This window comes from Muntiacus reevesi, chromosome 1 (assembly GCF_963930625.1).
Source record: "Muntiacus reevesi chromosome 1, mMunRee1.1, whole genome shotgun sequence".
In the NCBI taxonomy this organism is placed as follows: Eukaryota; Metazoa; Chordata; class Mammalia; order Artiodactyla; family Cervidae; genus Muntiacus; species Muntiacus reevesi.
This window is the reverse complement of record NC_089249.1, coordinates 86,486,446-86,511,360: the sequence shown is the minus strand read 5'-3', so window position 1 is coordinate 86,511,360 and position 24,915 is coordinate 86,486,446. Positions and strand designations below refer to the sequence as shown.

The 24,915-nt window shown below is 39.6% G+C and overlaps 1 protein-coding gene across 1 annotated transcript in view; it reads right to left on the bottom strand.

The window, feature by feature from the left end:
• Nucleotides 1–2,424: 2,424 nt before the first annotated feature.
• WARS2 (tryptophanyl tRNA synthetase 2, mitochondrial) overlaps nucleotides 2,425–24,915 on the bottom strand; it is a 100,323-nt gene continuing 77,832 nt past the window's right edge. The window contains exons 5-6 of the mRNA XM_065906045.1: nucleotides 12,691–12,809; nucleotides 2,425–10,806 (exon numbers count right to left, since the gene is read on the bottom strand). Coding sequence (XP_065762117.1) covers nucleotides 10,358–10,806; nucleotides 12,691–12,809 — 568 coding nt within the window. The 3' untranslated portion in view covers nucleotides 2,425–10,357. The remainder of the gene's footprint in view (nucleotides 10,807–12,690; nucleotides 12,810–24,915) is intronic.

Here is a 24,915-nt window from a genome sequence, read left to right as displayed (position 1 = left end):
CTGGCACATAGTAAGTAGTGAAAAAAATTTTAAATTAGCTAATGAATTTACATAGTTTGGAGTCATTGAACGTGGCAGCTTCTAAACCCTCTCTGTCTTCTCAGGACTGTTTTCAGTCAATAAGCATTTATTTAGCACTTATACTCTGTGCCCAGTATTGTGCCGCAGACCATGAGTAGTTTATAAGATCAATAATTAAAAAAGAAAACAATATTTTTGCAATGGTATGTGCTCAAAACAATTACAAACAAGAATATATAAGAGAAAAATAATAGTAATTTATGGCACAAACTTCAAATGCATTAAATAGGTTAGTTGGTGCTGAAGGACACAGGGAAAACTTATCTATAAAATGAGGATAACAATCCTTATGCTTGATACAGGTTTGTAAAGATGAAATATGGTTATAGTTTACCAAACACTTCTTCATATGTTAAATTAGGAAAAGATTAGAAATCCACAAGAATTAAGAGACATCTGGGGTCACATAAACTCTCTTGTGGATGAAGGAGTTAACCTCCCTGGCAGTGCACAGGGGTCTGATGGGGCTCGTCAGCCAATATAAGCAGATTGCTGTGATGTCATTCTTGTAACATGATTCCTCGCTGGGGTGCACCAGTGGGGCATATTGGAGCCTCACAGAGGAGCCCCTCTCTAGCCTGCCCACATAGTTCAATTTACTCTCAATAAAAATGCAATAAAAAGCTCACTTGCCTTCAGACTGTTGAATGCTTGTGACTCCAGATTATTTGGAATAGAAATCCTGACTGACAGGATTTGGGAGAAAAAGATGGATGAAATATCCTTAAAGCGAAAAAGCAGGAAATGAAGGAAATAAAGTGGTTGTATTTTACCAAACTGGATGGTAGTTCAAAGACCCTGCAAGATTTTGGAAGTGTATAAGCCAGGGCTAAAATAATCTCTAGCAGCAAATGATGTTGTGTTCCTAATACAAGGTGATGGAATCAAACCCTTTCTTCTAAAGATTCACATGACTTTGGGGAAGCTGGGCAACGCTAACTGCCACCTCTTCATTATCAGAAAGAGTCTAAAGTTCCTGAGTCTCAAGATTGGCTAGTTTGAGGGCATGCTAATGCTTCTCCCATATTACTGCATTATCCAGAGTGTTTAGCTTCTGTGCTAAAAATGTAAGATCAGCTTGCTGTGTATAGTGGTAATAATATTTTATTTAGCTTTTGGATTATCTACAGGTTTCAGTTATCTGCGTTGTCCCTGTTAATGTGAATAATAAACTGGCTTTAATCTGAAATCATAGCACATGTTTTTATGAACTGCATCCATTGTCTCCCTTATTTCTTCTACTTTTATCACCCATCAAATCTGAAGTGTGTACGAGTTTTATACAAAAGACGCTAAGCACAAGAGTCCTTCCTCTCAGTCACCTGCCTTTCCATCCCACCACCAAGCCCACACTGGCCTAGTCTGACCTAGCCTGGAGTTCTGGACACTGATGATAAGATGATAAGTGTGGTGACAGCAAAGACTGTAGTTTCCGTTCATGATATTGACGTCAGATACTTTCAGAAATAATTTAAACATTCCTAACTTGTGCTTAATGTAATTTTATGACTTTCTCACTCATAAATTTAATCCACACTCAGCTGTTTTTATTTCTAGGCCATATAACCCTTTATAGGGTAATAAGTACTGTAATTTTACTACCCACAGTATAAAATAACTCCCTTTTCTTATTTGTCTCTCTTGGCTTCAGGAGACTTTCATGGGTTCCAATGTTGATAACCAAATTTGTGTTGACCTACAAAAGTACCTTCATTTATTTTCCCTTTTAGGATTTGCATAGACCCAAATGACCTAAATTTTTAGGCTGTCTATATATAATCATATATATAAAGAAAAATAGTCTAAGTTAAATTATTTTGAGTTAATCTGATGAAAAAGGTGAGTAGACAGGAAATAGAAAGTCAAGACAATAATTACGTTTTTGTGATTGGTTATCTATTTTCACGCCTTTTACTTCAATGTAAACTCCTCAACTGAGGCTGGGTTTTATTCCTTTTTTATCTGCCCAGTATGTGATTCTCAAACATTAATGTGCATCCAGATCAGTTGGAGGGCTTGTTCAAACCAATTGCTGAGTCCCACCCCCAGAGTTTCTCATTCAGCAAGTCTGGAAAGAAGTCTGTGGGTTTGCACATCTAACAAGTTCCCAGGTGAGGATGATGCTGCTGGTCTGGGAGCCATACTTTGAAAACCACCACCTTACCACATAGAAGGCTCACATAAAATGTTGGCTGAATCGTAATAATCCAATTGCAGGAAGACATTGGACAAAGAGGCCAGTAAGGTATTAGTTGGGGTAATAGCTAAGGTACTATTACAGAGAGACCTCAAGTTAAAGTGGCTTAAATATGATAAAAGTTTATTTCTCACATAACAGTCCCAAGGTACATGGGCAATCCAGGATAGAAAGGCAGTGCTTCTTGCCAAGTCCAGGGACCCAAGATGGGGGTTGACCCTTCCCATCTTTCTCTTGTGGCTTTCATCAATGGGCCCAATGTGCAGTTCCAGGAAGTGAGAGGAGAAAGTAATTTCTGTTTAAAAAGATGTGAATTGGAAATTTCACATGGGACTTCCCTGGTGGACCAGTGGTCGAGACTTCACCTTCCAATGCAGGGGGTGCATCGAACCAATGCAGGTTCGAAACCTGTTTGGGGAGTTAAGATCACATATGTCTCCTAATCAAAAAACCAGAACATAAAACAGAAGCAATATTGTAACAAAGTCAATAAAGACTTTTGAAAAAATGGAAAATGAACATAACACCTTTGCTCCATCCCATTGGCTGGAATAAATTTATACCTTCCTGCAGAATGGGCTGGGAAATGTAGTTCCTACCTGTGACTATGTGCTCTGCTAAAATGAAGGGTGAGAGCTCCATTCCAAAAAGGAAGAACAAGAGACTGGATACTGGGGCATAGTTAGCAGTCTCTGCCACAACTTTATGGCAAACCCGTATAAAGGGACAAAAATCTAAAATACAATGAGAGTTCTTTATGTATCGGCACATATTATTTTCTGAGAGGAGAGGAGGGATGGGGTGGGGTGGAGAAACTTTTATGCTTAATACAGAGGTTTTTACTTTGAAATTAAGATGGATCAAATCGTAACAACGCTTTCATTTACCTTGACAAGTCAGTATGCCAGTACATCAAAAGGACATTGAAAGGTTCTTTCCCCAATTCCTCTATGTCTGATTTATGTGAATGTATGGCAAAACCATCACAACATTGTAAAGTAATTATCCTCCAATTAAATTAATTCTAAAAATGAAAAAAAAGGAAGAAAAAAAACAAAAGGAAGAATATGGAGGAACAGGTGGCTTGATGAATATGAAGTTGTAGAAGGTGTGAGAACAGCATTGAAGTCATGATAGTGGCTGGTGCAGAAAGGACAGTGGGGCACAGAGTGGGTAGGAGTGATGTACACAATGGTAGCTATTGTAGAACAGTGGGAAGGAAATAAGGAGGAATACACAGATGCCCAGGAACTGGCAGAAGGAGCTTATGTTGGCTATCATAATGTGAGATGTCAAGGCCGACTTGAAGAGAAATGAAACAGACACAGGCACCAGGGAAGATCTTGAAACAGCAGGGGTGGGAGAGCTAGCAGAGTGCCAAAGTTGAAAGGTCTCAGGAGGAGGTGTGTTTTGCTTATTTGTCTCTCTAGAGAATAGTAGAAGTAATAGATAAGAGAAACGACAGCAGTAGCTAGACTGGCATCCATTCAGATATGGGGAGTGGGGAGGAGATGCCCAAGGATGAAAGCACATGCCTCTTCTGCATGATGTGGTACACACTAGTTACCACGGAATTCTTTGTACTGAGCTTGCAGGAGTTTTAAAGATGATTAGAAAGTAGCGAGTAAAAAAGGCAGGCCTAAGAACAAAGTAATATAATAATGGTTGACTGGGGAACCACCAACCTCAGCAATTCCACTATTTGTTAATCCTAGAAGAGAAATCTATCAGAAAGCAGTTTGTGGTTTTGAATTCCCATCAGTACTTGCCTCCCCTTCCAGTATAAGAATAACCCTTCTGCCTGGTTCATGGGGGGAACACATCTATCCCCAGGTCTGACTCCCATGTCACATCTGGACAAGCCACAGAGTTTAAAAAAAAAAAAAATCACCGGACCTCCCTTTGGGGTGGAGGTTGCTACAAACTCAGGGAGCTCTCTGGACAAACTCTATTTGAACTGACAATTGCTCTCAATGAGATTCCTCGGGGGCCAGGCTAGTATGGGATGTGGTTGTAAATGCCAGGCCCACATGCATCTTCATTCTGTGTTCACAGATAGGACTGGGGACGTGGCTTTCTTCCCAGGAAGAGTCTGTACTTTAAAATCTTATTGGAAAAAGTAATTAAGTTGGATATGATGAGTTGGCAGTGACTATGTAAAATCAGATCACTTTATTCTAAACAGAGTCCTATAAAGTCACATCATCTGCTTTTTGAAAACACTTCTAGAAATTGAAGACCATCAGCCTGTTTTACAGTGTATGTGGGCAGGAGTGAAAAGGGAATATTTCAAAGAACTAGTTTGCATTCCATAGAGCCAACATGGTTAAATATCAAATACTAAATATTCTGTCTGGGAGCCACTGAGTACAACACTTAGAAGCCATATTTCAAATAATGCATTAGTTGATATACTGTGAAGGCATACAAGACTCAGAAGACTTTGGTTCTAGTTGCTCATCTGCCTCTCACTGGCTTTTTTTTTTTTTCCATTTATTTTTATTAGTTGGAGGCTAATTACTTTACAATATTGTAGTGTTTTTTGCCATACATTGACATGAATCTCACTGGCTTTCCATGCTCATCTCCACAGAGGAAACAGGGACTCTGAGGGTGGGGATTGTGTCTCATTCCTAATTCTTGGTGCTTAGATGGGGCCTGAAAAATAGGCACGCCACAAAATGCTTGTTCATTGGACACAGTGGGTGGGTCCACATGCAACTAACTGCCAGTTTTGTTGGTATAATCAAGTATTGACAGTTTCATATGGTTCAGTCTAATATTTGCATTCTCATTTTGTTCATATACTGTATAGCTTTGCTTTTCCCTAAATGCAAATTTCATGTTTTTGGGTCCTTTCCTAGTTGAGATAGGAAAGTCCTTTCTCCTATCCTATATCTGTCTTCTTTCCTAAACATCTTGGTCAATTGCTCATTTCTTTGCTCATCCAATATTTGCTAGCTAATATCTCTGTGTGTGGGCTCAGCAGTAAAAAAACAATCCTCCTGCAATGCAGGAGATGCAGGTTTGATCCCTGGGTTGGGAAGATCCCCTGGAGGAGGAAATGGCAACCCACTCCAGTATTCTTGCCTGGAAAATCCCATGGACAGAGGAGCCTGGTGAGCTACAGTCATAGGGTGGCAAAGAGTCGGACATGACTGAGACTGAGCATGATATCTGTGTCTTCCTCTACATTATAGGCACATTGCATTTCCCCTGTGCCTTTCACAAAGCACGCCCTACACGAACTTTTGTCATCAAGTTGAATTTCATATCCGAGGATCAGTCACTAATGCTCTGAGCCAGTTTCCTTCCTGGAGAAATAAGATAATCCCAGCCTGGCCAATATAACAGAACTGTTGAAAGTTAACATATGAGGGCTTAAATGATTAACAGTAAAGCCTCCAGGTTGACTGTCTATGGGGGTGTTTGAAAATGTTACATGCTAGCAGTAGGCAATCTGTTTTCAGCTCAATTACAGGGAGAAATGGACTCTTCCCAGACAAAAAAATTTCCAAAGTCCCCTCCAGTTGACAGAGTGAAAAGAGAACATTAGTCACACAGGGAGAACACACAGTGGATGAGAACAGACAGAGTCATCATGTCAAAGAGACCAAGTGCTGCCCCACAGTACTGTGCCTTTACCTAGAAACATAGGCACGCAGTGCTAGACATGGTGAACTGCAGGAAATGACGGCGGGGAGAAATCGGCCTAAGGACCACTCTGCGTGCACAAACTAAGGCCTTTAAGGGAATTATTATAAGAGCACTGAAGGAAGAAAGGAGGCAGGGAAGGAGATGTGAAGGCTAAGATAATGGGACATGCAGGAGAGGAACAGAACCCAGAGTAGTCAAGAAGGGGCATGTCACTTCCTTGGGCACACTTAGAGTTAAGAGGTACCATTGAGTTCCCGACTAAAAGAAACTACAGATTAATGGCAAATGTGTGAGTCTAGCCAAGTTACTGAATCTTTCTTTACTTATTTGAAAAAGTAGCACTAATAGTTTGTCTTACAATATAAATAGTAAATGAGATATTTCATATAAACACAAAAAGTACCCAGCAAGTACCCAGAATACATAGCAAGTACATATGTATTCTTACTATCTAAGAAACTGAGAAACTATAGATACTAAGTTGTATCTGTATCTTCTGGGAAAGATTGAAGTCAGGAGGAGAAAAGAATGACAGGACAATGGTTGGATGGCATCACTGACTTGATGGACATGAGCTTGAACAAGCTCCAGGAGTTGGTGATGGACAGGGAAGCCTAGCATGCTGCAGCCCATGGGGTCGCAAAGAGTCAGACATAACCGAAGGACTGAACTGAAGTTTGGGAAACTATAAGGTCTGTCATTCTCACCTAATCACTTTGCTATCCTCACGAATTCTCTAGTTGAAGAATTCTCCAGGGAGAGTCCTCAACTGTAGGTGCTTGACCTATTACAAGCAAAATCAGTAAGCTGAAGCCTTAAAGCAGCAGGGTCCAAGAGACATTCCTGTGATGACTGAGATACTCCCACCTGTACTGTGCAAGATGTTAGTCACTAGTTACTGAGGCTGTTGGGCCCTCGAAAGTGCTGCAGAGGAAATGCATTTTTTATTTAGTTAGTTTTAATTAATTTAAATTTAGATGGACATATATACCTGCTTTTGAACTGTGATGTTGGAGAAGACTCGCGAGTTCCTTGGACTGCAAGGAGATCCAACCAGTCCATCCTAAAGGAGATCAGTCCTGGGTGTTCATTGGAAGGACTGATGTTGAAGCTGAAACTCCAGTACTTTGGCCACCTGATGTGAAGAACTCACTCATTTGAAAAGACCCTGATAGTGGGAAAGACTGATGGCAGGAGGAGAAGGGGACAACAGAGGATGAGATGGTTAGATGGCATCACCAACTCAATGGACATGAGTTTGAGTAAACTCTGGGAGTTGGTAATGAACAGGGAGGCCTGGCATGCTGCGGTTCATGGGGTCGCAAGGAGTCAGACACGACTGAGCGACTGAACTGATATACCATATTGGACAGTTCAACCTCAGTACATGACCCCAAACACACCAGAAGACATTGTGCAAGATCCATTGTGGCCTAGTAGGACCCTGGATCAGATGACCTGACTCTAACCCTTGGAAGCTAGACTCTCTTAGGCAAATTACTCAACCTCCTATGCCTCAGTTACATCCTTAATAATGTGAGATTGACAATAGTTTCATTTTATTGGGTTATGAGAGCTAAATGAGAGAATTCATATAAAAGTAGTTGTTCTTTAATTCTAGCATACATCAGAATTCCCTGGAAGTCTGTTAAAATGGATTGCTGGGGTCATCCTCAAAGTTTTGCTTCAGCTGATCTGGGGTAGAGCCAGAGAATCAATGGGTTCCCAAGTGATGCTCATGCTGTTGGATCAGGGACCACATTTGGAAGCATACTGTTATAAGATGTTGAGTAACAGTGCCTGATATTGAGTGAGGACTCAAGTATTAGTTATTGTTTTATGATTAGCACTTTTATGGTCTGCATCAAGAAGATTTCTGAAAAAAAATCCATACTTCATTAAGACTCTCTAGCCCATGTTCTGACATTATTTGGATAGATGTTTACCAGGCACCTACAAAAGGCAAGATACATCCACTGTATTCTGAATGATAGTCCCTCAACATGGATTGGAAGTAGGGCTTGTCAGGGGGCAGAGCTACAGAGCACTAAGTTACCTGAACATTATCACCATCATCTAAATATTTTTCATCATTTCAACTCTCCACAAAACATACAGGAAAAACAATTCAAATCACCTTCTGAGAGAAGCCACAAGTTGAATTTCGCTCTAATTTTTCATCTTGATAAAAAGATTATGTGGAGGCCTGTAAATGCTAAGTGGAAGGGATGTGAAAACAAGTCCAGGTTCTAGCCTTGGCTCCTTTATCAACTTACTGAAATCAAGGGGTCACCTCTCTCAATCATTATGGACTTGGATATTAGATGTGATGAGTCCTCAGGTCATTTTCAAAGAATAACAACAGGATTCTCCCAAGCCCAACCTCATCTGCACAGGGATTTGCTCCTTAGAAATTACCACAAGCCTTCTAGTTTTTCTCCTCTGAGATTCTTTCCATGGTGCCTTTAGTTCTTTGGATAAAAGGTGTACTAAGGTGGTTAAAAAAAAACACAGACAGTTTGACAGATCCACCTTTAATTCACTCATTTTTCAGGATTCATACTAGGATTTCTTTTAAAGGCAAAAAAAAAGAGCCTTGGATAAATATGCCAGGAGGCTCTAAGACTCTAGACACCCCTTTTCAAGAAAAGATGCAAAAAGGATCTTTTAATTTGGATTCTGGGAGGCAGTGTTAGGTGTATTAACATCTACTCTGATAAAGGGACCACTCTATTTCCTTCTCTTTAAGAAATGCGAGTAAAAATTCTTTGCCCAGCAAGCTCATCTCTCATGTGTAAATGGGGAACATGGTTCTCACTGACAAAAAACTTATAAGCAATTTTTGTTACAAAATCAATCCGGTCCTGGTGTGGTGAATCACAATTATTATTTCCATTTTCAGATGTGGGAAAGGGAAGTGCAGAGAAGCTAGGTTTTAGAGCGACTTGCTACTACTTAGACTGAAGCAGATGTGAGATGTGAAGCTTCCACTTAATGGGGAAATCCAACTCATCGGGCCAACTACTTTTTTTCTGGTTGTGGGGATCTTAGTTCCCCAACCAGGGATCAAAACCGTGACCCCTGCAGTGAAAGCTTTGAGTGAACCACTGGACTGCCAGGGTATTCTCAGGCCAACCACTCTTGTAGTCAGGCAGAATATACTTTGAAATGTTTCTAAGGTAAGCATAAGGAGCCAAAACTTGGGACCTGCCTTGGGGATTCTGAGTAGCAAATGTGATCAAGTTTGGCTGAATCCAGATTTACATCTAGCAGCTATTAGTTGATTTGCTGATATAAACAGTATCAGTAGTTCAGGTCTTATATTTCCAGTTGTTGTTGTTTATTCACTAAGTTGTGTCCAGCTCTTTTTTGACCCCAACGACTGTAGCCCACCATGTTCCTTTGTCCAGGGGATTTCCTAGGCAAGAGGGTCCTTTACCACTGAGCCACTGGGGGAGTCCTATATTCCTAGTACTCATCTTCAAAATAAGAATGCTTGCGGTCTCAAACATGCTGCCTCTCTACATGCTGATGTAAAAAGCACTACTTAGGAATAAGGAGTAAAGGTTTTGATCTTGGCTTGCTTCTTACGCATGGAGGGATACTGTACAAGCTAACAGTACTCTGTGAGCCTCATGTTCCTCAGATATAAAATGGCAGTTCCTCTCCTATAGATTTCATGATGGGTTGATGACATTAAACTGAGGGACAAATGCAAGGCAATACATATTAAGAACATAATCCATGGACCTGGGCTTTAGTACAATAAATAAATCAATTTGAAATAGTTCAACCTTCTCAGAAGGTTTTATCATGTATCTCTGAATAAAAAATATAATAATAATACTTTTTAGAAAAAAATCAGTGTGGTCTCTTGGGAAATAAGCAGATTAAATACAATAGAGCAGGGATCATCTCAGTGACAAATGACTTATTTTTATGAGCTCTGATATGAGATCTGAACACAAATTGGTCCAAATGGCATTCCAAGGATTAGAAGTCTACGACTTCTACACATTACTTTTTAAAAAGGTTGGGATAGATAAAGGGAGCACCTGTGATGGTAAGGATTCCAGAAAGAGACAAAAAATGAAACACTCATTGGCCAAATTAGCTACTACTTATGTCAACACATTTGTGTGAATAAATTAAGGCAATGAGCATGCATCAAATAATTGAGGATTCAGATAGTTATGCCTTCTGGGCTTTTTTTTTTTTTTTTTTTTTTTTGCTAGAGAATTTGGGATTCGGAACACTGCTTTATTTGAAACCTACAAATCATTATTCATCAAATGAAACCAATGATCAGATGTACCAAATTATGTCCCTAAACTCTAATTGTTTGCTTGTGAGAAAAGCTGCTTTTATTGGAGTGCAGAGACCACAAGATAGAAAAGTCTTTCGGGGACTCACTGAAACTTCTTATAGAAAGCCCACCAATTTCATCACCTCCTGGCACACGGGATATGCTAATTCTTTGGCTTTTGCCGACCCAACTTGCAAAACTTTCTCTAAGTGGTCCTTGTTCATCTTCAGTTTTTCAATCTCACTCTTAATTGGAGCAAACTTCTCAATCACGGCATCAGCCACCACCAGCTTGTAACGAGCAGTGTCCATCCCAGCACTGCGGCGGACCACCTCCTCCACGGGGAGCCCGGTTACCGCTGCGTGAATGGCCACCAGGTTGGACACGCCCCCTCGGCTGGCGGGCTCGTAGGTGACCTCCGAAGTGAAGTCCGTCATAGCCTTGCGGAACTTCTGCACTATCTCCTCCGGGCTGTCGGTTATTCTGACAGTGGCCAGTTTATCGGGGTCTGATTTTGACATTTTGGCAGACGGATCACGCAGGGACTTTACCTTCTTCATTGATGCTAGGTAGAAACACCAACACACGTCCCGGGTTGGGGTGGGGGGGGAGATGTAAACAAAATAACAAAACACCAATAGGAATGTCAGTGTCTAGATCTTAAAAAGCAGTGAGAACATCAAATAACTTCATTATTTTTATCTGATTAAATAAATAACAAACATTCATTGTAAAAAATTCAAGCAATTTGAGCAAGCATGAAAGTAAATGTGTACTATATGTAATAAAATGTTACTATTTTGATCATATTTTCATGTAGCTTTTAATGCATATATGCACATAAAAACATATAATTTTATATAAGTGAATTTGTATCAACTATACTGTTGTGCCATGCATAGTTTAACAAGTATTCTCTGTTTCTTTCCTCTTTGCTCTTCCCTATTGGCTAATCACCCCCTGCCGACAACTACTGCCCTTCCTACCTCCATGCCAGTTTTCACAACCTGTGGCATCTTTCCATTTCTTACCATTAATTAGGTAATTATTACCTAAAATTACCAACACACACACAAACACACATGCACGCACGCACGAATGTGAGAAAAGTGACTTTATTGCTCTGATAGAATAAAAATGTTATGCCATGCTTTATAAAACCAGTATTATTAATAATTGCCTAATTTATGACTATTACAGAAATATATAAAGTTTATATAGGTAAAATAAAATTGACCAAAGCAAGAGAATAGTCCTTATTGCTAAAAGAAGGTTGATTTCAATGCATGGGGGGCCCTAAATATATTTGTATGAACTGTTGGAATAACTTAGGAATTTATATCCACCTTCTGCTTCTAAATTGATACTAGGCACATGTTATATTCTTTAAAATGCTGTCAGCTTAATAAAGATGGGCAGAGTTTAGGTTCAGTGATCTCTGATCCTGCCATAAGTTAACACTGCTACCAAAATATTGATAGAGATTTACAGCTTCTTTCCTCGATAAGATTCCAGACTAATGTAGCTTTGCAAGCTGCAGGTGAGGTTTTGGACTCAGTAGGTAGAACTGTATACTCCATCTTAGTTGCATGTTGTGCATAAGAAGGCAAAGTATGAGGATTATCAGTGCCCTCTTGGTTTAACTAGATTATGATCCAGTGGTCTCACTCTTTGTATTTTTGTTCTGTGAACAGAGAAGGCAAGGTCAGCTGGCTTTGGAACAAGAAGAGCTCGGTGTAGGGTCCAGCTTTGCAACCAGCTAGAAACATGACTTGGGCACAAAGCCAGCCTTGCCAAACCTCAGTTTCCTCATCCACAAGATAGGGAAAGATACCTGCTCTACCAAATAAGATGTGTTTATAAATACATATATATGTATGTGTGTGTGTGTGTGTGTATATATGTATATATACATATATATATATGGCTTCCCAAGTGGTGTCGGTGGTAAAGAATCCACCCACCAATGCAGGAGATATAAGAGACACAGGTTCAATCCCTGGGTTGGGAAGATCCCCTGGAGAAGGAAATGGCAGCCCACTGCAGTATTCTTGCCTGGAAAATCCCATGGACAGAAGAGCCTGGTGGGCTATAATCCATGGGGTTGCAAAAGAATCAGACACGACTGAGTACATACACACACACCCCACCATGTGTGTGTGTGTATATATATATATATATATATGCTATTTTATAATGAAAATTATTATTTGTAGTTTCTAGTCTCTCTTATATTTTTCAAACTTCCTTGGTTATTTTATTCAATAATCCAATGAGGCCTACCAGTCCTACATTACAGAAAAAGATGGGATTCTCATTACAAATCTTGACGCCTGTTCATGACAAAGCCAAATATAGTCCCAAGAAAGTTCCAAATCTCTTACTCCATCTTCCAATCCTCTCTCTTCAAAATGTAACTTGATTTGACAATCTCATGTTTGCTACTTACTCAGAATGGACCTGGGTACTGGGAAGAACTCCCCATACTTCTTGTTAAAACTCTGTGCTAGATCCTGAACTAGCTCCATGTGCTGGACTTGATCCTCCCCAACAGGAACGTGTGTGGACCTTTAATAAAAGACAGACAGAAGAACTCAGCAAGGCTCCTGCTTATAATGAAATGATATTGCAAGCAGCTGCATTTCCTGTGCCTATGTCACTGGTGGTGTTCAACAAATGCTCACCAGCTATAGAGGGAATGTTGAGACCCAAGTCTTTATCTGTGTATCAGACAGATGCCAAGGAGATGTTTGTCTACCCTAGTTCTGTGTCTTCCATAGCAGAAGAATACAGCCTTCAGCACCAGCGTGACAGGATCTTGCTGGGAGAGAGGAATGGTATCCTAAAGAGCATATGCTCCAAGCATAATTGTATTTTAAACCACTCCTCTTCCCCTCACCCAGTCAGCACATATTATCCTAGCTTTGACCAGATGCTTTTTACTTCAGCGCTTGCACTCACACTGGAAAGACACTCCACCCCACTCTTCAAATCACAGATGGCAGAAAGTTCTTCAGGCAAGAGTTTCCCTCCCTGTCACACAGGGAGTGACTCAAAGTCTTTTTTTGGAATATTGTCTGTTTTTATGTAAATTGCAATCATAGAACAATCAATATGCTAAGGGAACTTAAACAAAATCTATCAGTACAACGTAAACGATCTCAAAAACAATGTTGAGTGAAAAAAGCATCACAGAAGATGTGTAGAGTACACTGACATTTATCTTAAAAGTACATATGACAATATTACATATTGTTTATAGATGCATATATAAATATAAAAACATGCTGGAAGCTTCTCCAAAGATTCATGATCATAGCTGCTTCTAAAGAAGGAAAGAGAATGGGTCTGGGGAAAGGAACAAAGGAGATCTTGATTTTATCTGCAATATTTTATTTTTATTTATTTAAAAAAATAATTTATTTGATTTTGATTGCACCATGTTTTAGTTACAGCATGCGGGATCTTTGATCTTTGCTGCAGCATGCAGGATCCTTTTTTTTTTTTTAGTGTGACATGTGAACTCTTGGTTGTATGTGGCATGGGAGATCTAGTTCCCAGACCAGGGATCGAACCTGGGCCCCCTGCATTGAGAGGGCAGATTCCCAACCATTGGACCACCAGGGAAGTCCCTGCAATATTTTGTTTTATTAAAAAATGAAAATGGGACTTTCTCTGGCAGTACAGTGGTTAAAACTCTGCCCTTCCAATGCAGGAGGTGCAGGTTTGATCCCTGGTGGGGGAACTAAGATTCCACAAGTTTCGTGGTGTAGCCAAAAAAAAAAAAAAGAGAGATGTAAGATGAAAATTATCAACATATAAAGACATAGTTTATAATGATTTTAATCCCATATATAAAGTTTGCTGTGTTGGAACATGAGGAGGTATATCAAACAAAGGAAGATGAACCATTATAGAGAAGTCTTGATGGGGAAAACATTATACTGAAATATCACTAAGGAAGGAGACAGGTGATTTTAAGTATGTAGTGTTGGTCTAGAAGTTGACATTTGATAATACAGTTAATAACAGTGTTGTAGTTTCTTGATCAAGGATGTTTAATATTCTGCCTGTGGAAGCATCAGCCTTAGAGTACACTTGAATATTTAAATGACAATTATACATATGAGTGGAAAAATAATAACTTTTCAAAACAGCCACAGAAAAGAAAAACTGCTAGAAAACTATGGTACTTTGTTGTAGAGAGAATCTACTAGCTTCGTGGTTAATTAGTGATCCCTGGAAAACTGGAAGAGATTATTTTCCTTGTGCATTACTGTCCACAGGCTACTGGTTTATTTGAAAAAATTGTCTAGAGTATGAGGAAGTAAAGGTAGTTTTGACCAACATAAAGACTACCTACTTTATCCCTGATTTAAAGCTATATTACAAAGCTACAGCAATCAAAACAATATTGTACTGGCACAAAAACAGACACACAGATCAATGGAACAGAATAGAGTCCAGAAATAAACAAGTGCATGTACAGTCAATTAATCTATGACAAAGGAGGCAAGTATACAATCGAGAAAAAACATTCTCTTCAATAAATGGTGTTGGGGAAAATGGACAACTACATGTAAAAGAATCAAACTGGACTGGTATCTTATATCATATTCAAAAATTAACTGAAAATGGATTAAAACCTTGAATGTACAGCCTGGAACCATAAAATTCCCAGAAGAAAACATAGGTGGTGATCTCCTTGACATTGGTTCTAGGGAAATTTATTTTGTATCTGACTTCATAGGGAAGGACAGCAAGAGCAAAAATAAACAAATGAGATGGTACCAAACTAACAGGCTTCTGTGTGAATGAATTAAAAGTAAAGTGCTGAAGTTGAGAGACAGAAGCAGGATGAAACCTGGGAGCAGGTAGCCTGATGACTGTTCTTTTTCATGTAATACAACTGCTCAGAGAATGAAAGAGCCAGGCAGGCAATGGGAGAAAAATCTATCTAAGGCACAAATACTAACCTAGTTGAGCAACACAAGCAACTGGCTGGGGCACAGCACACGATTCTGCCCTCCTGCTGAATTCTGAGCAGGGAACTCAACTAGCATGCCAGTAGGCAGATGGCAGACACAAGAGTCTTCATAGATTTTTGTCTGCTGGCAAACACTATTTGACTATAGTTTTCTTGTTCTGATATGGATTTTAAAAATCCAACACATAAAAACAAATCTATGAGGACTTCCCTGGTGGCCCAGTGGTTAAGAATCTGCCTGCCAATGCAGGGGACATGGGTTCAATCCCTGACCAGGGCAGATCCCACATGCTGAAGGGCAACTAAGGCCGCACAACACAAGTAGAGAACTAGACAGTAGCCTCCACTCCCCACAACGAGAGAAAAGCCTGTGCAGCCGCAAAGACCCAGTTCAGCCCCCTCCCCAAAAAGAAAGAAATCAGTTGATCAAACAAACAAGTGAAAGACCCCAATACAAGGCCTATGAAAAATATTATAGAATGACGCAAAGGGAACTTTATTTACCCTTCAGACCCTGAGCAAGGTCAAACTTTTGAAAATGAACTTTTACAAGAAACAACTGTGGGTTGTTTTTTTTTTAAAGAAAACTGCTGGGTAACCTCAATAGGATTCAAAAGGGCATGGCTGTTATTACACATGAGCGAGAAATCACAATAGAAGAAAAACAAACAGGTGTGGTGACAGAAAACCATGAAATGAAGAGAAAGGAAGATGATGAAGGAAACCAAACAGATAATAGAAGAACTGGGAGCAGTAGGAGCAGAATCCTAAGGACAGGATGTATCAGTGACCCGGAAGAGAAACTTGAAACTCTTCGAGAACTCAGAGCAAAAGGAGAAAGAGAGAAGCATGATGCGCAAGTGACAGGCTGGAGGGCCATCCTCTGACCTACAACATGGTCCCCCTCAGGAAGACATCAGGACTGTGTGAACAGAAGAAATAACCTAAAACAGAAGGAGAGATCAATGAATTAAGAACAAAGAAGTAAGCAAACAAGAGTGAGTATACTTACTGAAGGAACACAGCAAGTTTCAATTATAAAAAAAAAAAAAACCTGGGACTTCCCTGGTGGTCCAGGGTTAAGACTCCACAGTCCCAATGCAGCAGGCATGGGTTTGATCCCTGGTCAAAGAAGATCCCACATGCCTGGTGCAGCAAAAAAAAAAGGAAAAAAAATCCTCGAGAATCACACCAAAACACAATCCAGAAAAAATGTTAAATTACAAACTTAAAGAAAAATCCTATAAGCCAATAGTTAGAAATAAAGACAGAAATAAGAGAAATAAGGTTGATAATACAACATTGAAACCATGTTTATAAAAAGCCTAGCCAAGCTGTGTTTTATATGTGAACTATACTAATAATAATTGAGGACTTCCCTGATGGCTCAGATGGTAAAGCATCTGCCTACAATGTGGGAGACCCAGGTTTGAGTCCTGGGTCAGGAAGATCCCCTGGAGAAGGAAATGGCAACACATTCCAGTACTCTTGCCTGGAAAACCCATGGACAGAGCAACATGGTAGGCTACAGTCCATGGGGTTGCAAAGAGTTGGACATGACTGAGCAGCTTCACTTTCATACTAATAATTGGGCTTCCCTCGTGGCTCAGATGGTAACGAATCTGCCTGCAATGCAAGAGAACCAGGTTCAATCCCTGGTTCAGGAAGATCCCCTGGAGAAGGGAATGGCTACTCACTCCAGTATTCTTGCCTGGAAAATCCCATGGGCAGAGGAGCTTAGTGGGCTACAGTCCATGGAGTTGCAAAGAGTTGGACACAGCTGAGCAACTAACACTTTCATAATAATAATGATGATGATGATGATAAAATAACTGATAATTATTGAACACTTCCTATATGCTTCACACTTTGCTAAGCATTTTTAATGCATTCTTATTGTACATAAATCAATTCTACAGATGAGGTAAGCTGAACAGAAAGAAATTCTCAGACTGGAAGAAAAATTATAAGGACTGGAAAAAATTTGAAGTGAATCTATGAACTAAAGAACTCAGAAATGGAGATGCTGAGGTATAAGGACTGGCCAGAAAAGACTAAGCACATAAAGTCTAAACTTTGGTTACAATTTGAAATAGAAAATGATGAAATCAAGTCATTTATATAACAATAGTCAATTGAAAATCCCAGGTTAGTTTACAAAATCCAAAGCAAGTGTGAGTATAGACTCAGGATCTGCAAGTGTAATGAATAACCCATCTTAACCACACAATATCACAACATTTTTAACTTGAAAAGATTAATGAAAGAGTCAAAAACATATTTTCAAAAAGAGACAAATTGGTATACAAATGGAAAATGGTCAGACATTCTATGACCAAAAATCTCTGACCCAAAACCTCTGGAGCAACCAACCAAGGAAGACAAACCAGTCTCTGCAGGAATGGACCCAGCATGGTCAAGACTTGGTTAATAACTGCCAACATCCCAAATCTTTGTCCAACTTAGGACCAACAAGAGAAAGTCAAATATATTTTCCAAACCAATCACATAAGATGCCCCATTTCTAGTTAGCCTCCAGCTTCCCTATGGCAACAATCTCTAAACAGAGCATCTCTGAAGACCTCCTTTCCTATAAAGCCTCTCTACTCCCCCACCTGCCTGCAGAACACAAGTGATGGTGGCTGAGTCTCTTGCTGTGGCAAGCTCTGAAAGCCTATTTGTTCTCATTTGGGTGGTCTTTGTTTAAAGATGATCACTACTAGAATTAAAACCAGAAAGCACATCTTCCAAATCACTGGAATAGATAAAAGCAAAGAAAACAGAATCTCTCTATAGAGCAAAAGGCCCAAAACAAAGAAAACATTAAAATTATTAAAAACATAAAATATTTAATGATGTGGAAAAACATAAGACAAAAAAAAAAACCCATTCAGGATGCAAAATTTTTGGAGAATATATATAATGTGCAGTCAGATAAAGAAGAGGCCATAGTGGTTAGTGTGAGTGCTCTGGTGTTAGGCTGGGGTCAGGTTCTTGCTCTGCCACTCACCAGCTGGGTGTTCCTGGGTGAGTTGTTTAAACTAAATCCCTTTTTTTTAATTTTTAAAGCTGACTAATAATAGTTCCTACTCACAGAGTTGCTTGAGGAATGAGTAAAATAATGCATGCAAAGTTCATAGTTGGTGCCTGGTATGTAGTGTGCAAACAAGGAATGTTAGCTGCAAAATCTGGTTTGGAGGAAATGGCATGTGTGTGTGTATGTGTGTGTGTGTGTGTGTCTGTGTCTGTGTCTGTGTGCATGTGCTCAGTCGTGTCCAACTCTTTGCGACCCCATGGACTGTAGCCCACCAGACTCCTCTTGTCCATGGAATTTTTCCAGGCAAGAATACTGAAGCAGGCCACCATTTCCTACTCCAGGGGATCTTCCTGAACCAGGGATTGAACCTGCATCTCTTGTGTCTCCTGCATTGGCAGGTGGATTCTTTACTACTAGCACCACCTGGGGTAAATGTACCAATATGTTAAAAAGCGTAGAAATAGTAGAAGTGATTTCTCACTTTTTCCTGGTTGAATATAAAATGCTTAAATTATGTCAGAACATTGAAATGAATTTGTGAGACTTGACTCTTCTACTACTGAACTCTATAAAGACAGAAAACAAGATGATGAATCCTGGAAAATTTATAATTCAAATATTTAAGGCAGGGAACTGGATCTGTTGAATGTATTGCTCTTGTATTCTACTAGAATGTTCCTCTCTTAACTCTTACTGGTGCCTTGATTTCAGGTGTAAGCTTAAATATCACCTCTTTGGAGAAGCCTTCCCTAACTCCACTTTCCAAAGTTAGCTTCCCTGTTATTCTTTTTTCACAATATCTTATTTATTTTCTTTATAGTGTTAATCCTAGTCTAATAATTTTACTTCATTTGTTTGCTTATTTAATTGTATCTTGCTTTCTCTCCTGCTAGCAAATAAGCTTTTTGAGACCTTGTCTTGCTTTTCGATCTATTTCCAACACCTAGTAGAGTTGCTTGGTAGGAGGAGCTCAATAAATATTTATTCAATAAATGAATGATCTCAGGAGGAAGTAACTATAGTCTATATAGGTTTAAACCAAGAGAAAATTATAATAAAATCCACTCATGATCAGAATGAGTTAAAATCATATCTCCGTTAGCTACTATTGAGTTACCATAGCCAAGTTTCTCACTGTTTTAAAGCCTCCATTTCCTCTATAAAATGAGGATCATAATGGTGCTGACCTCTTACTGTTGTTTCAAAGATTAGATAAGCTAACCAAGCATAGTCCTTGATAGTAAGAGCTCAATATACATGGGCTATTAGTATAATGTAAACTTATTAATATCTGACAGCATGAAGGACAAAATGATACAAGAATGATAATATTAGGACCTTGATGTGTGGTACATTGTGACTTTTTTCAAACCATCACTGTTTTCCTTTTTGATAGCAGACTCATACCACAAACGTAAATATCAACATAGAATCCCAGAGACAGCCACAGACCTGGGCAGCAATCCTGACTTGCGTAGAAAACATATTACAAACTGGCAGTTCATATATCTGATTAGGTAATCCCCAAATATAAATGGTATGATATAGGACTTCTGAGGAGTCTTTTAATTTAAGGAAAATAGGGACAGGATAATGAAGGGAAAGGGAAAATCCAGGGACCATGACAAAGGTTCAGGAAGTCATTTCTCTTCTTCGAAGGTCAGTAGATTTATTTAGGAAATTCTACAAAATCATATCCAGTGATCTCCTTTCACACAGCCTGGAGCAGAAAGTTACTGACTTGATGAGAAATGAAAACAAAATTCTTCCTTTTTAAGTTTCCCGCAGTATCCACAACCCTGTACATGCCCCTATCTGAGGTGTACATGTACTCACCACACCTTCCTAAATTTCTCTTCTGTGACTGGACTTTGCACTCCTGTCTTGTAATTATAGTAAGGCTGACATGCAGAGGTCATCTTGACTGCCCCAAACCAAATTAGCCAACAGGGTAGGTTAAAAAGCAATTACAGTAGCCCATAGGAAATCACAATGGACTGCAAATAACACAGAAAAAACAATTACCATAATCAATACACTTTAAGCACATCAAAATGAATATTTCCACATGTCAAAATGGTTCCAGATTCACAAAGCAACCAAACTAAACAGAAAACACATTTAGTTTTCATAATGACTCTGCACAAGTCTTTGCCTTCTGTCGGATCCTTGCCTCTTTGCTAACAATCCTGAGAGGTTTTGCTTTTACAAAAAGGGATTAAAATTTTTTTTAATTTTTTTCACCTGGACCGATTGCTCCACTTGGCTTTTTCATCTGATTTTAGTTTGTTTGTTTCTAGTCTTTCCTCCCTCTGCTCCTGCTGCTCCTTTCACCTCCTATAATTTATCTTGGCCCTTCCTTCGCATCCATTGAGTTTACACTTTACATTAATTCAGCCTGTCTTTGATTCTGTTCACTTATGGGGCTTATTCTCTTCACATTTTCAACCTCTCTCCTCACAGTCTTCCTTTCACTTCAAATAATTTAGTGCTGTTCTTTTAAAATTTATACCCTACATAATGATCTCCATATTAATGTCTTCTTTTTTTCCCCATTTTCTTTTTTTTTTTCTTACCCTGACTGTACTTTCTTAGACACAACATAAAACAAAAGTCTTTCATAATTTTGATTGTTATAACTTCTGTCACACAGCAATGCGTCTGATCTTCTTTGGTGACTAAACCATGTTTCTTTTGCTTAGTTCCTTGTTGCATCTACATTCACTTGGGATCCACCCCAGCCCACAGGCAGAATTAGTGTCCAGATGAATAATCACTGCTCAAATGCATCGGCTCACAGAAATTTGTTCCTTTTTGTTCCCCCTACTTCTTTGGCTGTGTTTGTGCATTTTCAGTGCTGCCGCCTTTAACCAACCTGGCTGGAATAGGGCTCTGGTGCTGCTCTTCCTTTCATAAAGGATGAAATCACCACCACTGGTTGCTTGTCTGATATACTGTAATGACTCCTTAATTTAGCAATTATTTATTGAAGATCCACGATGTGGAAGGCCTGGTGTCAGGACTATGCGGGACATAAAGAAGGTTTTAACTTCTAGGGAGCTAAAGCTTCCAGGAGAAGAGAAAACACCACGTGAAGTTATAAATTCTTCTGGCTAGTTCTCCTACAGTATTCCCTATCTCAGTGGATGGCAACACCATCATCAGTCCTGCTGCTTAAGTCAGAAACCTGGGGGCATCCCTGATGGCTTTTTCTCATACACATCCAATCCATTATGAAGTCTTATCCATCTTACATCTTAGCATCTTTTAAATTTGTCTCTTCCCTTCATCACCACTGCCACCTAAATGGACTAATGAAAGAGCCTCTTAGTAGCCTACCTACCTTGGCTGAGCCCCTACAGCTCATCCTTTGTATATTAATCAATTCTCTTTTAAAAGTATAAATCAGATCATTTCACTCTGTTCTTAAAAGTGCACAGATTCCTTCCCCCTGCTTTTAGGAGGGCATACTGAATTGTCTGGGGCTTCCCAGGTGGCTCAGTGGTAAAGAATCTGCTTGCCAATACACGAGATGAGGGTTCGATCCCTGTGTCGGGAAGATCCCCTGGAGAAGGAAATGGCAACCCACTCCAGTATTCTTGCCTGGGAAATCCCATGGACAGAGGAGCCTGGAGGGCTACAGCCCATGACGTCACAAGAGTTGAACATGACTGAGCAACTAACACTTTCACTTCACTTTCTCAAGCTTAAGATGGTCTCAAAACCTCCTCGGGTTCTTACCGAGTTCTGCCAAAACATTTACGTAAATCTTTCATACACTTAACTGGAAAGTTCCTCTTCCACTGCCTTCCCTCATGTTTGTTCTCTAGCCCATCATGGGCCACTCATCCTAATGCTGATTTTGACAAAAGAAACTTGAAATCTATAATAGCTCTGCACATCAACATATTATGAGGGGCCACATATAGATTTGCTCGTGAGAAAAAAATATGAATTTTTTGGTATATATTTTTATTTTTTTGTATTTATCTATATTTATAATGTATATATTCATAAACATCTAGTTATCATAGTTTTCAAAATTCAGAAATACCTCAAACAAAAAATACCCCAAGTGCTTGAGCTCTGTTGTAGGGAAAACAATGGTACAGGCTAAAAATTAGACCTGGTTGAGTTCTGCCTCTGGTACTTTTTATCAAGCAATTAGGAGTTTCTAAACTTTGGAAGGAAGAACAGTAAGACAGATGAGACATGTATGTCAGCAGAGTAAATGTTGTAGTAAGCAGAGCTGAGTTTACTGTACTTGTCTGCACACTTTGCAGTGGCCCCAAGGACACACATGCCCAGGAAATGGGGGGTGTGCATAGTGTGGCAACAGTACTCCTGGGAATAGTCTGAAGGAAGATGGCAGGAGAAAAAAGTCCAAAGGGACAGAGTCTGTGAGCTGGAGCATGTGTGGTGGTAACAGAATGTCTGGCCTGAGACCAGACAGGACAGAAACATAGGGTTGTTTCTCTTAAGAAAAGGAGCATGCAGTTTCTAGCTCCACATCTTTGATCTGACTGTGGCATTACAGGTACATAGCTTCTAGGCTAAGGTAGGAGACAATCAGCTTGAATATAGATAATTACCTTGGATTAAAAAAAAAATTTTATTTATTTATTTTAGCTACCCTGGGTCTTAGTTGTGTCAGGTGAGGTCTTCGATCTTCATTGTGACATGCGAGGTCTTTTTAGTTGTGGCATGCAAACTCTTGGTTGCGGCATGTGGGAACCAGTTCCCTAACCAGGCATTGAACCCAGGCCCCCTGAATGGGGAGCACAGAGGCTTAACCACTGCACCACCCAGGAAGTTCCAGTTCCTAGTTTTAAGGAAAAATACTTTTGTTTAACGAATTAATATATCAGAATCCTGACAGGAATAGGCAAAAATCTGCCACCGTAATTTTCCTCTCAGAAAATAGGAAAAATGAGGGAATCTGATGGCATTCTTAGTGTATATTCTAACCACTAAATAGATCAGGAAGAGTTAAAGAAGGAATATTTATAGTATGAGTTTTGTGTTGTTTTTTGTTTTTTGTTTTTTTTTTTGGCTACAGGGGGATAATTGAGGGTGGAAAAGAACTACTAATCCTTAAGTCTTAACCAACTGTGAGAACCTGCTGACATTGGGCAGAGTGAGACAGACAGGAAGCTATTGGAAAGCTCTTGGTGTTTACCTGCTACATCTGAAATAACTATTGTTTTATGTAAGAAAAGAGGACATTCTCAACCTCACACTTGGGTTGAAAGAAAGGTAGATGACATGATAAATTTGAGGATGTTAAGGAGCTACTTTTGCCAATGTCAGTCTTTTAAATTGTTGTTTGTACTCTTGAAATCTCTGTATTGAGTATATAGTAGGTGATATCAATTTACGCAGAATTTAATAAGACCCTGAGCTATGTACCATTAACCCACTTTAGAGAAGAAAGAAACTGTAGGATTTTTATCATTCTGCCAATTATATTTTTGGGCAACTGAGGGAAACAAATTCACAATCACTTTGGTATATATGATCTCATACTGCTCTGGTTATTCATGTGATGATCTTGCCTCCTAACATAACTTATGACTGGCTCCTTAAGGAGGGTGCGCACTGGCCTCAGGAGACCATGATCACACCCTGAGCCTCCTCTGTCCATTGTCTGGCTCCACAGCTTTGGACAGATTGCTTAGCCCGCCTGGGCCACATTAGCAGAGCAAGGGATTTGGAGAAGAGGCCCTTGAGAGCTCCCTCCCACTCTCTGTTCCATGGTATTACAAAAAGGCCAATCGTTCTTATTCAAGTTCGCCTTTTTTTCATAGCCCTGAGTTTAGAGGACTCTCCCATGAGAACTCCTGAACTGTTAAAGAAATCTGCTATGTTTGTGTGCTTCCAGATCCTGGTGCTGAAAAATCAGCCTCTGGTTCTATGTAGAAGTAGCCCTTGAAAACGGAACTAGACCTAAGACTGTGATAGTCAGAGATATCACCATCAAGCATAGACAGGGACGTATTTCATTACAATCCTTTAGGAAGCATTTTTTTCATGTTTACAGGTGACAAAATCAAGGTTCTTTGTAGAACCTTTCTAAGCAAATATGCTACTTCAGTGGGGAACTATATTATTAGATCCTTCTTAGACTTTCATTTGCTGCTCCTGGAGAAAAATGTGCTAGATTTCCCAGGATAAGTCAAAAGTTACTTATTATAAATAATAAATGCTATCAGTGGCCCAGCATTCAAGTTAAAATAGCAAACAGACACATAATCATAACGTGAATCAAACTTAAATTTAATGAAATGAAGACAGCTTGTATGTACTAATGGACATTCCTTATATGCAAAGCTGAGCAACTATTTTTCTAGCTGTTTCCACCATCATTGCACAAGGGCTCTGGGGTCATGTCACAAGGAACATGCACTATCATCTCCATGCTATTATCACATTTACATGCAAAGAATTCCAGTTTTCCCACAGAAGAGGCACTTTTATGGGGGTCAGGGCTTTAGGGGAAGGGAGTAAAAAACACTCATAGAATTTCTCTTTTTCCTTTCACTTTAACAATGCTTGGCCATGAGTGCCTGCTGACTGGGAGGCTTTATCTCTAAATGGCCAAATAGGTGTTAAGGGAGGTGATGTGGAGATAGCAGGGAAGAACTGGAAGA